Source organism: Castanea sativa, chromosome 2 (assembly GCF_040712315.1).
Source record: "Castanea sativa cultivar Marrone di Chiusa Pesio chromosome 2, ASM4071231v1".
NCBI lineage: Eukaryota > Viridiplantae > Streptophyta > Magnoliopsida > Fagales > Fagaceae > Castanea > Castanea sativa.
In genome coordinates this window covers 7,023,025-7,039,251 of record NC_134014.1, presented here as the reverse complement: position 1 = coordinate 7,039,251, position 16,227 = coordinate 7,023,025, and the positions used below count along the sequence as shown (strand labels likewise).

General features: G+C 32.9%; 1 protein-coding gene across 1 annotated transcript; it reads left to right on the top strand.

Moving 5' to 3' along the window:
- The first annotated feature begins 109 nt into the window (after positions 1–109).
- On the top strand, positions 110–8,649 carry LOC142623200 (nucleoside hydrolase 3-like). The gene is made up of 13 exons (XM_075796594.1): positions 110–504; positions 628–884; positions 1,539–1,718; positions 1,952–2,062; positions 3,576–3,911; positions 4,052–4,228; positions 4,334–4,618; positions 4,931–5,053; positions 5,282–5,479; positions 5,758–6,011; positions 6,973–7,177; positions 7,508–7,813; positions 8,185–8,649. The coding sequence occupies exons 2-13, from the start codon at positions 699–701 to the stop codon at positions 8,461–8,463; spliced, it is 2,640 nt and encodes an 879-aa protein (XP_075652709.1). The 5' UTR covers positions 110–504; positions 628–698; the 3' UTR covers positions 8,464–8,649.
- Positions 8,650–16,227: the final 7,578 nt, after the last annotated feature.

The following is a 16,227-nucleotide window of genomic DNA, read 5'->3' as shown; positions in this document are numbered from 1 at the left end:
ATTGACCCTTCTCAAAAAAAAAAAAAGTTGTCAAGTATTGATCCCCTCGTAATAATCGAAGGTTTTTATAAGTTCTAAAGGTAATGTTATAATAACTCTACAGAATCTTAACCCATCTCCATTTGCATTTGAAAAGAGAAAAAAAGCAACAACCAATGAGCATCGGTTTGTTCATGTATTTGTGCAAAAGATTTTGTACACCTTGTGTCCCATGAATGATGCCCATGAACCATGATGCCATTGCCGTGTACTCTTCAAATCAACAAAAAGAGAGAAGCAAAGCAAAGAGAAATTATAACTAATTTTGTCTCTCTCTCTCTCTCTCTAAAGTCAAAAGTCCCAGATTCTATTTCTGGCTTTGAACTTTGAAGACGTAAACTTGCATCGTTTTTTGTCTCTTCTAAAGCTAACCGGCAGTTCTTGCGCTCTGGCATTTGCTTACCATGTTTCATCTTCATCATTTGATTCGTTTCACCTATAGTCCTTCCTGTTCCAACAACCTCTGTACTTTTCCACACTTGTGATAATTCTTTGAACTTTTAGTGTTGGATATTACTCTGTTTTTGTATGTTTTTTTTGTTTATACTTTGGTTTGTGTTTTTGTTTTTTGTTTTTTTAATGTTTCAGGACAGAAGGAGTTGTGTCTTGATGTTTTTGTCGTTTTGGAGGGAAAATAATTCTGGGTTTTGAGTGAAGTCATGAGAATGTTGCTGCAGAGGAATTTCTTGGTTGTGGTGTTATGGATTATAGGAGTTGTTGGAGCTAATCTGTACACTGTGGATTGTCTCCCACATCGAATTCTTTTGGATACAGATGTTGATACTGATGATTTCTTTGCCCTCTTGTACCTCTTGAAGCAGAACAGATCAGAGTTTGAGGTGGAAGTAAGTTAGTTCATCATGAATCTTTTGTTATTTACAGTACAACATGTTGGCGATATATATATATATATATATATATATATATATATATATATATTTCATTTTCTTATGCTGACTTGGTCGATGACTGAGTCGTGTTTGTCAGTTTTCCAAAAAAGTTAGAAACAATTTGTAAGTTCAATTTTTTGCATTTTAATTGGTAGCAAACTGTTGAATTTTCAAGAAACTTTCGTGAGTAAATCTTGCCACAGCAATTGAAGGCTCAAAATTTTTGTGTTATATGATGGGTTTGTTGGAAGATGTGGTTCATGCTTCTTTTTCTCCTTAATGAATGATGTTCGAGTCTAATAATTTACATAAAGGGTTTGATTTTCCATGTTATTGAAGCATATCTAGGATTCAGTGCATGTGAATTTAGGATATTATTCTCTAGCTAAAGTCAGATCAGATAACTAATAAGATACTATTGGTTATAGATAGACTGTTACTTCCATTATTCATTTTTGTTCCATTCATCATCTACTTACATAATGTACCTTTATCTGCAGTGGTTTTTAGTGGTATAATTTACCAACTTATCCACTTCAAGTTTTAAATGCACAAACTACGTTTATTATTACAGAGAGAAATAGTGAATCCTGTATTAAATTGCTGCAGGCAGTCACTATCAATGTAAATGCATGGAATGATGCTGGACATGCTGTGAATCAAATTTATGACATTCTTTACATGATGGGTCGTGATGACATTGCTGTTGGAGTTGGGGGTGATGGTGGGATACTAGAAGATGGTACAATACTGCCAAATGTTGGAGGCTATCTTCCTATTATTGAACAGGTGTGAATTTTATGCATAATTTACCAGAAATATCATATGCGTGTAACTTGACATCCTAAAATACATCTTTTATAAGTCATCTGAAAGTATCCGTGTACTATATTGCGCGAATGGTTCTAATTCTGAGTTTAAAGGCTCTAATTCTGATTGGTTATCTTAAAATCCATGATGAATCCGCAATGTAATAATTTACTTATTAAGTGTATGGTCTAACTGTGAGTTTAATATATCAGGGGAATACAACTGTAGGATATTGTAGATATAGACAAGCTATTCCCGTTGGTCAAGGAGGGCGATTGGATATTGATTCTAACTATGGAATCCGAAAAGCTTTCCTCCCTCAGGTACTGATTTGGAGAGTAATTTCAATATTAGATGAAATATTTGTTGCTTGTGCTTGTGTGGATCTGCATCCCTATAAATATAGCTTTTTGATGTACTTTCATAATGACACTCTCCTTGACTCCTCAGTTGACAGAAAATAAGGTATCACAATGTCAATTGAAATGCTCAAATCATTGACTGATTTTCATAGCTGTTGGAACTGATAGGTAGGCTTAGTGTTGTCCCAGCAATCATATTCTAATAATACACTTAAAACATGTTGACTATTCCTTTGCATTTTGTGGATAAGGCTTTTCCTTGGTTGGGGAAGTTTGTCTCAGTTTCCTGCTTTACTTCTTATTATTTATCCTTTTAACTTTACATTTGTAATACAGAAGTTTCATTGAATGTTCTGTAAATGGTTATTCTCCTTCTGTGCCCTATTAGGATTCAAGACTCTTCTCCAACTTGTTTTTTGTGCCTTTGCAATCAAGCTGTGTTTTCGGTTATTCCTATTTAGTTGAAACCATTTTATAAATTTACATGTAGAAGTCAGCTTGAGCTGGATACCTTGAGCATAAGATACTGAAACTTTATAATTAATGTTTCTGTATATTATAGCTTCCTCCTCATTTTTTTAATAGAGTTGTTTTTATCCGCTTAAAAAAAGGTGCATGAGCATAATCAAAATTTGAAATGTCTAGCAAAGGTTTTTTTATAGATTGACATTGTGATTGATTATGAACAAGCTCAGTCCATGCTCCAAATCCTTGTATGTTGCCAGATCAAATATGATATGGGAGTTGGAAGTGAGCAAACGAAATGGTCTGGAGGAGGAAGGGGCAAGGATATTTCTGTTAAACACAAGCGAAAATTCCGAACATAAAGTGTCAGTGAAACATGAAAGGAACATCATAAAAAAAAAGTGAAAAAAAAGACTAACAAAAGGAATACTCCCATAAGTAGAAGTTCTGACTTGAAATCATGGTGACCAGAGTGGCAAAATAAGGTCCTGGAATAAGAAAGACACCTAAATAGGTTCCTATTGTGTTTGTCTCATTTTATTAGTAAATTTCAATATGATTACTAAACTCATATACTAGGAAATGGCAAGAGTTTTTGCTCTACTGATCTCTCTATTTCTAGGGAAAATCTGTCTTTGTAGAATTGATGCTGGATCACGGTTTGTTCATTTATTTAATGTGCTCACTGTACAATAATATTTTCTATTTTAGTTCGAAACATATATATAAGATTTATTGTATTTTACATAAGGTAAAATTAAATATTTTTTTAGTCCCCATCATTATTATACAAATCATAATTTGAAGTCTTTTTCCTTGATTTTGGAATGGTTTTTAGTAGTAGACAAGGACCCTAAACCATCTGTGTGCTTTTTGTTTGCAAATATTGTATCTAAACCTCAATAACTGTTCTATCAATACACTAGAAAACTAAAGATTTGTTCATTTCTTGATTCTTGATGATCATATCATTTATATATCTGGTTCACATAATTTGCCATGCAATTAGGGGAGAAGGAAGTATGCTCCTCTTTGGCAACCAACTGCGCAACAAGTGATGATTGACAAAATATCAGCAGGTCCCATAACTGTTTTTATTATAGGAGCACATACAAATTTTGCTATTTTCCTTATGAATAATCCACATCTAAAGAAAAATGTTGAGCATATCTATGTCATGGGTGGTGGTGTGAGATCAAAGAATCCGACTGGTTGTTGCCCACAAAATGCAAGCTCATCTTGCACGCCTCAGCAGTGTGGCGACCATGGTAATATGTTCACAGATTATACTAGTAACCCATATGCAGAGTTCAATATATTTGGAGATCCTTTTGCTGCATACCAGGTAATGCAGTTTGTACAACTTGCTATTAACCAACCATTTATTTTATTTTAAAAAATGGCATTACATCAACACAGTATAATCCTTTTATTGGTGTATCTCTAGAAGTTAAAGTGCCAGCATTTGACAATGTTTTCTTTCAGGTTTTTCATTCTGGTATTCCCATCACTCTTGTTCCTTTGGATGCAACGAACACCATCCCCATCAGTGAGAATTTCTTTAACACATTTGAGAAGAATCAGAATACGTATGAGGCACAATACTGCTACCAGTCATTGAAAATAGCTCGTGATACATGGTTTGATGACCAATTCTATACGGTAATTTCTTAAAGGTGCTTAATGTTGACTTTCAGTCAAATGTATGTTAATGTGATCTTACTCTTTTCAAGACCTTTGACTACCAATTATCTGTAATCGTTGCAGAGCTATTTTATGTGGGACTCCTTTTTATCTGGTGTGGCAACTTCAATCATGCGTAACTCACACAACCATAATGGGGAAAATGAATTTGCAGAAATGGAGTATATGAATATAACTGTAGTTACTTCAAACAAGCCTTATGGGGTGTATGATGGCTCCAATCCATTCTTTGATGGCCGTAAAGTTCCAAAATTCAATTTAAAGAGGGGTGGTGTACATAGTGGTCATGTTCAGACTAGACTTCGAGATCCTTTTTGCATCGTGAAGAATGGGAAAGGGAAATGCCAGGTAGTAGCTTTAGTTGCTTGCTTAGTCTTGTAACATTCCTTAGACAACCTTTTAGATGTTGCTACCAATTGGCCTCAATTTGTTTCCATCTTACCCTCCAAATCTTTTGTTTCTTTTCCTCCATAATTCTGCTTTGGTTGGGGGATACATATATACGTGTATTGATACATGCATAAATATGTATAGTATATACCACTTCAATTCAGGCTGAGCTGTAGTGTTCTTCTGTTGTTGAGAATTAATAATATTGCTCAGACTTATATTTTGAATTGTTCAAATGTTCACGAGCTATCTGTTGCAACAATTCTATAGGATGGTTATACAGCAGAGGTAACTGGTTCAGAAGCCGTTCAAGTGCTAGTTGCTACAAAAGCAAAGCCTAATCAGAACATTGACAGCCCACTAGACAGAGAATTTTTTATAAGTTTCTTAGATGTAAGTTTATCCATGTTTCATTTTGTGCATAAATTTTGAATGTTTATCATTCAGCTCTCTGATTTAATATTTTTACACATGCTACACTTGAACACACGCACACACAATATTTCCATGCACATTTCATTTCTAACTGTATCCTGAAGTACAATAAATGCACTCTTATGGTTGTCTTTCATCCTCACAATGACATATATATTGATGAAATTAGATCACACTTTCTTGCAGGCTCTAAACCGCCCTCAACATACTGGCAGATTCAATTTAACGACACAATTTCCTCATTACAAAGAAGTTCTTTACAAACCAAATTTTAGCTCTAAAAAACTTGGGAAACCTGTTGTTTTTGATATGGATATGAGTGCTGGAGATTTTTTAGCTCTGTTTTACCTCCTTAAAGTGCCTGTGGAAGTGATCAACCTCAAGGTAGAGTGGCCTTTTATTTTTCATTTTTCACTGGCTCCATGTTTTAGGTTCTCTTATGATGATTACCTTTTGGTTGTTGCACCATTCTAACAATTTGTAATTCTGAGTGCTTTTACAAGTTGCTTTCTGCTTAAATATTACGACACATTGACTCATTCTTAATATATTGCACAAAATAGGTGTGATCCAAATAAAAATGGCAACTATCTGGTTTTTACAATTCAATTATATCAAACGCAGAAGTTTTGACATGCATTATCTTTTTTCCTTTCATCCAGGCAGTAATAGTAAGCACAACTGGTTGGGCAAATGCTGCAACAATAGATATCATTTATGATTTACTTCATATGATGGGCCGTGATGACATTCTGGTTGGTCTTGGAGATGTTTTTGCAATGAACCAAACTGATCCAATCTCCTCAGCTGTTGGAGACTGCAGATATGTTAAGGCCATCCCACATGGGAGTGGTGGACTTATCGACTCAGACACTCTCTATGGTTTGGCACGAGAATTGCCACGAAGCCCTAGAAGGTACTTATGTTCCTATAACAACTGCAGATGAAGGCTACTCTTTATATATGGTGCACTAATTTGTTATTTTTGAGATCTTTAGAGAACATATAATGTGAATTAAAATGTTTGCTTTATTTTAAAAAGTATGACAACCTGTAAAAATTATTTTATTTTTTGTAGCCACTCTTATACGGTTAGTTCCTTCTTTATCATATATCATTAATATTTTGTTAATACATTGGCCATTAATGCTAATATTCCATCATTGTATTTATAAGCATTTCATTGAGACCTTGAGTCAACATTAAGATATTCATAGCATATTTAGAACTGACAAAAGGCAAAGACTTATTCTTGATGTACTTTGTTAGCTAAAGAAGATGCAATTTAATTTGGGTGAATGCTGCTAGGGAGAAGTAAAGAACTCAATTTTATATCTCCTATGGAAAATGTTCTGAGCTAAAGGAAGCCTTATAATTTATTTGAGTTAGAATATACCCTTGATTGAATAGGAAACATTAGGTTAAACTTGGTTGATTGAGCTCGGATAATTAGAGCTGACTCATTGTACTGTTGAATAAGATAGCAAACTTTCTGAATTATGTCAGGTAGAATCCTTCTATATCCTTTTTTCATAATTTTAATAAATAATGTTTTTCATTTTGAATAAGAAAACATTTCCCTCCCATATACTTAACCGGAAGAAATCAGTTTTTTTTTTTTTTCTTCATCTATGTTTCTTGGAGGAGACTAATTGATATCCAGTATAAATTAAAGAGACAGATGATTAAGTCATTGTCTTCATCCAACAAAGCAATAGGAGTTATTTCCTCAACATCAGAATAACTTTGGCTTTATCGTCATACACATGTTTATATCTTATTTCAGTTATAGTCATGTTGCTAGTGTTTTAATGTTGTCTATCTATCTGGGTGTTGAAAAGTCTAAGGCTGTGGCTGAATCTAGAGTTCTGTAACAGGTATACAGCACAGAACTCTGTAAAGTATGGAGCTCCTCGGAACACTGACCATCCTGAACTCAGACAGCCTTTAGCATTGGAAGTTTGGGATTCTATAGTGGCAAATCTTGATCCAGGATCTAAGATTACCATACTGACCAATGGACCCCTTACTAATCTAGCAAAGATTATTCTATCGGAGAAAAATGCTACCTCTTTTATCCAGGTTAGTGTACTTGTTAATCTCTCATGTAAATTTAATTTGAAAAGGAATTGAAAAGTGGATGGGCAATCCAAAGATTATGATCCTACTATTATGGTGGACGTTAATCTTCTCTTAAGAGTTAAATGAAATTACCACCCAAAATCGTTGCAGAAATATAGAGAGATTTCTAGGTGACGCATCCTTTTCTTTCCTCATGACACAAGCTATACTGCTAAACTGGGAGAAATGGCTCAGCATTTTCCTTGACATTATGTTAAAATAAATCAGGTATTGGATGATACACATATTTTTTATATTAACAGCCTCCGATGATTTCAAATCTCATTGCAGGATGTGTATATAGTTGGAGGGCACATCAGTCATGGTCACCGGGACAAAGGAAATGTGTTTACTGTTCACTCCAACAAATATGCAGAATTCAATATGTTTCTTGACCCTGTGGCTGCAAAGACAGTCTTTGATTCAAAGGTTAACATCACACTCATTCCACTTGGCGTCCAGCGTAGAGTTGGTTCATTACCAAGGATCTTAGAAAGGTTGCTAGAGACAAAAAGGACACCTGAAGCTAAGTTTGCCAGCCGATTACTGTCAAGGCTATACCACTTGCAAAAATTGCACTTTTTATATAAACATATGGTAAAAAAATTTAATCTTTTAATTGAAGTTCTTACTGCCACTCCTTCCCTTTCCATGGTTTTCGTACTAAGGATAGAAACATATTAGCTTTCATGCACATTCAATGATCTACATGGCATAGTCCTGGCCTCCCTACTGAGATATCCAATCCAGTTTCAACATTGTTTTAATAAAGGCCTTTAGATTGTATCATTGGGATGGTTTTTTTGGAGTGTAGCCCGCTTAAAATGCTAATAGTTTTGTAGATGATGACAAATTGGATTCATGGGAATGTTGGTTCTCCCTTGGATCTCCCTCAATTGAAGAATCTTGGATGACCTACTAGTTATTTCCACTGTCTAGCTGCTAGACTAAATGTTATTCTGTTGCAGGATATATTTTCTGGGGAAATCCTTGGTGCAGTAGCACTTGCCGGTGATCTAAAGCCAACTGTGCAAGTAAAGCCTGTCAAAATCTTTGCTGAAGGGGTTGAATCCAAAGACGGACAAACTGTGATTGATAAAAAGTATGGAAAATTGGTGAAAATATTGAATAATGTGGATCCAACAGCTTATTATGATCTATTTGCAAATAGGCTTGGTAACATGAAGCAGTCTGCAGTGATAGGAAGTTTTGATGAACAGAGAAGGCAGTGGAGTACACGGCCATAATAACTTTGGCTTAAAGTCAATTAATTAAAAATTCTCTGATAACAGGAATTGCTGGTATTCTTCACATAGAATGTTTATAAGACCATGTTTCATGTTGAAATGGTCACAAAATTCCACTCAAATTTGTTCTTTCTCCATGTTTTTGTTGTAGCAAATGTTCATTGTCTAATTATTTTTTTACCATCCTATAAAGTTTGTAATTGTACAATTAGTTAACAATAAATTTAAATATGCTAGTTGTGGATGCTGCATCTACAACACTTGCAGATTTGCAAATTCCTTTTCTAAAATTAGCTATCGTGCAGAAGTTATATTAGTTTTCCTTGTAATCTCCCTTTTTTTTGTTCAAACTAAATAACTCATGTTAAAATTTTCAATACATTTATATTGAGCCTCATGTTAAAATTTTTTAATGTGTTGATTTGTGGGGAAACCCAATCTTCATTTTAAAATCCATTCCATAAAACTAGGACATACCTTATATACTTAAACTAAAACTAGTAACGGTCACAATGGAAACATGTTTATCATTTAATTAAAAAAAAAAGTCATTGATGATTGAACACAAGCATAACACAAGTATTTTATATAAAGTGAATTTATAGGATTTTTTTAATATAAAAATTATATTATTTTTAATAATTAGTGTTTTTTTTTTCTATATAATGACATGTAATATAATTGAAGTTAATTTCCTAAATATAAAACCGTAAAATAGATATAATAGTATAGTGTTCACTTTATGATGATTGCTTTTTATCATCAAACTAGTTGCGAACCTGCGCGTTGCGCATGAAAATTATTTTTATGGTGGTTTTATTAAATTTTTTTATACAATTAAACTAATTTAATAAAGAGTAATGTATTTTGTAATTATATTTTTATTTATTATAAGAATAATCATAAATTTAATATATGAACAATCATAAATCATAAATTTAATAATTTTTGTTGTACTAAAATGAAAAAAAAAAAACAATTTTTCTTAGAAATTCAAAAGCCAAGTTAATGAAAATATTTATTTTTTAATAAAAGTTATTTATAACATTTTTTGAATCATTAAAAAGAATATAAAATTTAGAAATTATTCTTTTAGTTTGAAACAAACTTTCTCAAACTTATTTTTTCTGCCTACAATTCAAAACACTGAAAAAAGTAACTAAAAAAATTAATAAAACTTAACTATGATTATTTGGACCAATTAGGAAAATAATTTGTTGTTTAAAATCTACTAAGGTTATTTTCTTTGCAGAAATTGTATTTTCGTCCACCCAAAACAGATTATCAAATAAACAATAATTAGTAAAATCTAAAAATTAAATTTCTATATATGCATTGTTATAAAATAATAATAATAATAATAATAATAATAATAATAATAATAATAATAATAATAATAATAATAATAATAATAAAAAGTAAAATTGCGAAAGATAAAATTTGTTTCTCATCCAATTATTTTTGTTTAGTCAACCTTTGCTTTTCTCTAAATAAATGGCATTATGGAGTAATTCTAATACAATTATTAAGAGTACTTTGTCCACCACAAATGATTAAAAAATAAACAAAAATGATTAAAGTCTCATAGTTTAACATCTAAATTGAGCACTATAAAAATCATGCTATCAAATTACAATAACTACCAAATTAAATTATCCAAATCATGCTATGTGTAGAATAATATTATATTTTTATATGCTATATTTAATTATTTATAACGCAGTAGGATAACATTTAACAATCAAAGAGAGAGAGAAAAAAACACAACATTTAAAAAAAAACAAAACTAAATCGCATTAATCTAAAGTAGATTAAAGAAAATAAAATATTATCAACCTAAAGCGAAGATGCAAGAAAATAAAAATCCACCCAAAAATTGTGTGTGTGTGTGTGTGAGAGAGAGAGAGAGAGTACCTTTTTTTTTTGTAAGGGAAAACTATGCGTAGAATGAAAGAGATAGTGACAAATTTATAATAAGAGGGTGTGAATAAGAAGAGACAAAAATAGGGAAAGATGAAAGGAAAGATGAAGGGGTATGCTAGGCCTATTGGGCATACCAACAGCTGCATGGCTGAGCTGTGGGCTCTCAGAGATGGTCTAATATTGGCTAAGGAAATGGGACTGAACAACCTCATCATTGAATTAGATGCATTAAGCGTTGTTTTGCCCATGAACAATAATTCTACTAATCTGTTAATGGAACCTTTGTTAACTGATTGCAGGAACCTAGTAAGAGAGATTCCCAATAAGCAAATAACGCATGTCTTCTGGGAGGCCAATCAGTGGGCTGATGCGTTGGCCAAATTAGGTGCAAGTAGCCTAGACTCTTTTGTTGTATTTTTGTCTCCACCGCTTGTGGTGGAAAGCATTATAGCTTCTGACAAAGCTAATTTGCAATGTAACAGATTAATTAATTTATAGTTTTAATGTAATTTCGTGTTTGACAAAAAAAAAAATGATATTAATGTAGAGGGTAGTGAGGAGATGAGAAGGTGGGGGGAAGAAGAAAGGTTGGAGAAGTAGTGCAGAGATGAAAAAGTAAGGGAGGGAGAAATGTTGGAGAAGTGGAAATATGAAATAAAAAAATATTAACAATAATTATAAGAAAATGGAAAAAAGAAAAAGAAAAAAAAAAGATAATGACGTAGACTCTGACGTTGCTTAACGTGAGCGCAGCAGCATTAAACGTTACGTTTCAACTTTTAGTAATATACATATATAGATATAGATTAAGAAACTAATTAGTGTAAGCCATAATTAAATTCCACGACTGGTGACTACCACTATTTCCAAATGTATTTCTCTCCATCCTCATTCCTCAACAAAGCCACCCCAAACCAACCATCCTCATTCCTTTGACTTGTACTCTCAAAAACTCTGCCTTCGCGTTTCCAATCCCTCCTGATGCTTCATTTCAGGGTATGCTCAAATGGTTATTGCTGAAAAGGCCGTGGAAGTCTTTTTCTACTATTAAAGTTTTGATGACTGTATGCCTGTGTTTTTCACTACTTACAATTCTGTTTTACATGTTGTTATCTTTAGCTGCTTGTAATCACATGTTGAAGTTAAATTGTCCTCCCAATGTGGTCTTTAGCATTTTAAATTTTAATTGATGGGTTGTGTAAAAGTGGCAGCTCTAAGGATGCACTCAAATTGTTTGATGAAATGACTCAAAGGGGATATTTGCCCCAATGAAATAACTTATTATTCTGCTGGGTTGTGTAAGGGGAAGAGGCCTGAGGAGGCGCTAAGATTGTTGTGTAGTTGCTTCCTAGGAGATAAGTCGTTTACGGCTTTACTTCTCCCTGGCAGCATTCACCCATATTAAATTGCATCTTCTTTAGCTAATAAAGTAGCTCAAAGAATAAATTCTTTGCCTTTCATTGACTCAAGGTCTCAATGAAATGCTTATAAATACAATGATGGAACATTAGCGTTAATGGGAATAGAGACAAGAGTAGTGTTGTCAAATAGCGGAAGCTCAAAATTATCAAGATTGATTGTGAAAATATTTTAAATTTAAGAAAGATCTCCCTACAAACAATAGGAATGAAGAAAATTAATTCAAACGAAAAATAGACACAAAATACCAAGATTTACGTGGTTCGGCAATAGCTTACATTTACAGGCGACGACGGACAAATTTCACTATAATAAATTTGGGATAATACAAATTGGTATAGAGATACTCACAAACCCAAATCTCAAATACACCCAAATAGCTCTCTCACAAATACAAACCAAAAAACTAAAGGTTCACAAATACCAAATGCAAATTGCACACAAACCAAAGAGAGAACCACAAATTAAATCCAAAAGTTGCAACACACTAAGAGAGAGCAAATCACAAAACCGTAGAAACAAAACCAAGCTGTAACAAATCTCTCTTGCTATTTCAAATTACAACCCACAAATATCAAAGAACCAAACAAAGAGAGAGCCTATTTTTCTCACACCACTCTCTAAATTTGCCGTAGTGGCACTCTACTTAGACTTGAGTCGGCTAGCATATCCAAAAATAATAAAAACTAGACTTCTTTTCCATGCACAAAAGGAGAATCACTCCTATTCCAAATAGAACTCAAAATCAAGTGGTAGACAAAATTTCTAATAGAGTTTGATAACTTCAAACAACAGTAACCCGAAAGGAATAAAATTCTTTTCTTATCCAAATCCAACAAGGAGTCGAACTCCTAATTCAAGCCCTATTCTACAAGTAGATCAGTCTTTTAAATTTGGAAGTAAAATTGGATTTTGTCTGATGGGTACATAAGCTTATGCGGGTGCTTTTTTTTAGATTTATTAAGCAAATTTTAGAGGCTTATGTTTTATATTTTTAATAATTTCCAAAAGAGGTTACGGGTGTGGTCACTATCTTAACTCACTTAAATATATATTTGAAACTGTGTAAGACCATTTGTGCAAACACTAGGAGTTATGCTATTTAGCTCAACTAATGGTGTAAGACCATTTGTGCAACTAGTTTATTTTTGGTTCGCTTTTGAATTGCTCCTCTCATACTAGGAGGCAAAATAACTTTGTTGTTCATGCATTAGCTAGGAAAGTTAGGTACTCTTTTCTTTTGCTTACTTGGATGGAGAGTGTTCCTTCAAATGTTTTTAAATTCCTTGTATCTTATCTTGCTTTTTCTGAATAAATAAGGCAGCCTTGTGCTTTTTCTCCAAAAAAAGAAAAGAAAAGAAGCTCAACAAATGCAAATGCTCAAAAGAAGAGAAATGATCTTTACTTGTTTTAGAAAATAATTTCATTGAAATAGGTCAAATAACACTTGTACTTTGTGGGGATTTTTTAATTTAATTTTATTTTTTTATCAGAGGGGATATTTTAAACAATGATTAAAATGTTGACTTGATGGCTCATCATTGTGATTGAGATGACCGACCAATCAGAGCCATACATTATCATGAAAATGATCATTTTAATTTTATTATAATAAAAAACGTGACCTAGTGTGATTGGTATTTTATTCCCGGATATTCTAGCTGATTGCTTCTGGTAGTTGCGTTGAACATTTTGACAATGTAGACATGTAGTTGTGTTCAGTGTTCAACTTGAACTTGCTTGTAGCTGATGGTACAATGGTGTTTGGTATGTAGGAAAAAAAACAGAGTGTGTGTGTCCAAACACTCCATTAGCAAAGAAAGGTAAGCTTTGACCAGAATAAACAATTTGCACTCATGGCAGAAAGGAAAGCACCTTTTGGTTCACAACATGGATTAGAAAATTGATTTCTTAAATAATATCCATTTCTGCTTTGCCTTTAATCACACTTTTAAAACATTCTACTTATCCAATACGTTTAAGCATGCACTTTTTTTTTTTTACCCTCCACTATTGAAAAGACTCAAAAGAGAAGTAGACGTGGGGCTCCAATAGTATCAAACTTCAATAATCAGGGCTCATTTAGGCTACGTTTGTTTCAGTGTAAAATAATTTCAGGTGAAAATATTTTAAAAAAGAAAATATTTTCTAGCATTTGGTTGCATTTTAAAAATTATATTAGAAAATAATTTTAAGTGTTTGGTAACATTTTGAAAATGCAAATTTTCTACTAGTTTCTCATATTTTCTCAACCATTTTCTCAGCTTCCAAATACAACTTTTCAGGTGAAAATTGCAATACATCAACTTTTATTAAACAAACAAAAATTAAAACAACACCATTCTCACATAAATCATTCGGTCAAATTGAGAGAGGGAGGAGGAAGAGAGAGTCATCGCAGATCGACGGAAAGGGAGGGGTAGATCGAGAAAAAGAGAGATTGGTGGTCGGTGGGTCATGGGCGACGAGACCGATCTCACGACTCGATCTCATGGAGGTCAGTGCGATCTCACGACGCAAGTTTTATGGCGCGATCTCGCACCTCGATATCGCCGACGCGAGCTCAACGGCGCAAGATTCGGCCACTCGATCTCGCTGGCACGATCTTGCGCCTCGATCTGGCAGCTCGATCTTGCCGGCGCAAGCTCGCCGGCGCAAGATCGCAGTGCTGGGTGGCTTCTAGTGCTGGGTTTCTCTGCCTCTTTTATTTTCTTGGGGCGGAAATCATTTGAATGTAAAATGAAACTTGAAATTCATTTCCGTCATGCTGGGGTTATTTTACAGTCAACGCGAAAATTGATTTCCGTTTGACCCAATTTTTTGTGCTTGCCAAACACATAGGCTGGTGTAAAATGATTTCTTGAAATTCTTTTCAGTCAAAACAAATGCAGCCTTAATAGCTGGGAAATAGGATCTTAACATGGTGGGCCAGCTTTAAGAGATATCAATAAATGGATTGGGGTGTTAATTACTTTGAAAAAAAATAGTTTACCTCACTCTCTACATTGTCCCATAAGTAACACAGCTGGTTTCATTGGTTGAGTTAAGAATAAGCTAAGTTGCTTCTAATTCCTATAAGCTGAGTTGCTTATGACACATATTACATTTGTTGTTAAACCAGTTTTTAGAGTTTGACTTCCTTTTAGTATTTTTAGTGTGCGTTTGGATATTACTTATTTTACTGAAAATTGAAAATTGAAAACAATAAAAAAATATATTTCGATTACTGTTCTTTAATGAAATTATTGTGTATTTTCCTGTTTGTATTGTTCATGTCCTATAAATAGTACAAAAGGCGCTGAACTTTAATAAATAAATAAATAAATAAAAAAGGCCAAAAACACAACTTAGACGCAAATAGCCTTACCCAATACTGACACGTTTAGTTCCATATCTCGTCTTGTGCACAAAACGAAAGCATTACTTGTATTCTCTATTGACTTTTGTCTAGTACTTTTATGCACTAAATGAACATGACCGGTGACATTATTTCTCCGTTGATCAAGAATTTCAATTTTGGAAAAGTATCATGATCGTCCAATAAGAAGAGTTTCAATCTTACTTGTCAACAATAAATTTTTTATTAAAATAATATCTGGAGCTCCTCTCTTTCTCTCACATTGACTTGTTGTTTATGAAACGTAGAATTTTTTTTAAAGAAAAAATTGAATAAGGGGTTCATCAATCTATTAATTTAGTATTATATGTGTGGGTGTGATTTTCCTTGCAGTTGGAGTGCTGATATATAATTAAACAACAACTATCGAAGCAGTCAAAGCAATTTAAAAATCAGTTGGGAGTTGTGATGAACAACATCCAATTAAGATTGAGCAAGATAAACTAGACCCATTTTATTTATTTGCAAGTCACTTGCACGTGCATGCTGACAATTTTATCTTTTTGCCTAGACAGCTGTGAATTAATATTAATAAATAAGTAATCTACTAATTGTTTTTAGGACTAGGATTAAAAAATTGAATAAAAATAATGTCAAAATAATTGATTACTATTCCACGTGATAAAAAAGAAAATTAGTTTCTTAATAAGCTTAATCTTCAAAATTCTTCAAGTTTGAAATTACAGGCATGTTCAAACACGCAGTGCATTCTACTAATTATACAAAAATATGCAACATTCTTACTCTTATAGCAAGTTCTAATAAGGGCCAACGGCCATGGCCTCCAAAATTTAAAAAAAAAAATTATAATATATATAATTATTAAATATCTTTAAAGATGTAGCTTGCAAAAATAAGAACTGGTTCCCTCAAACAAAAATTCCTAATTTTAATTTTAGTTCTAATGATCCAATTAGTTGCCCTAAAAGAAATTATGTTAATTAGTTTTTATTTTTTATTTTTTAGATCTTATTTAGTTTACTTTTTCATATATAGTTTTTTTTATTAAAAATAATAATTTTAAC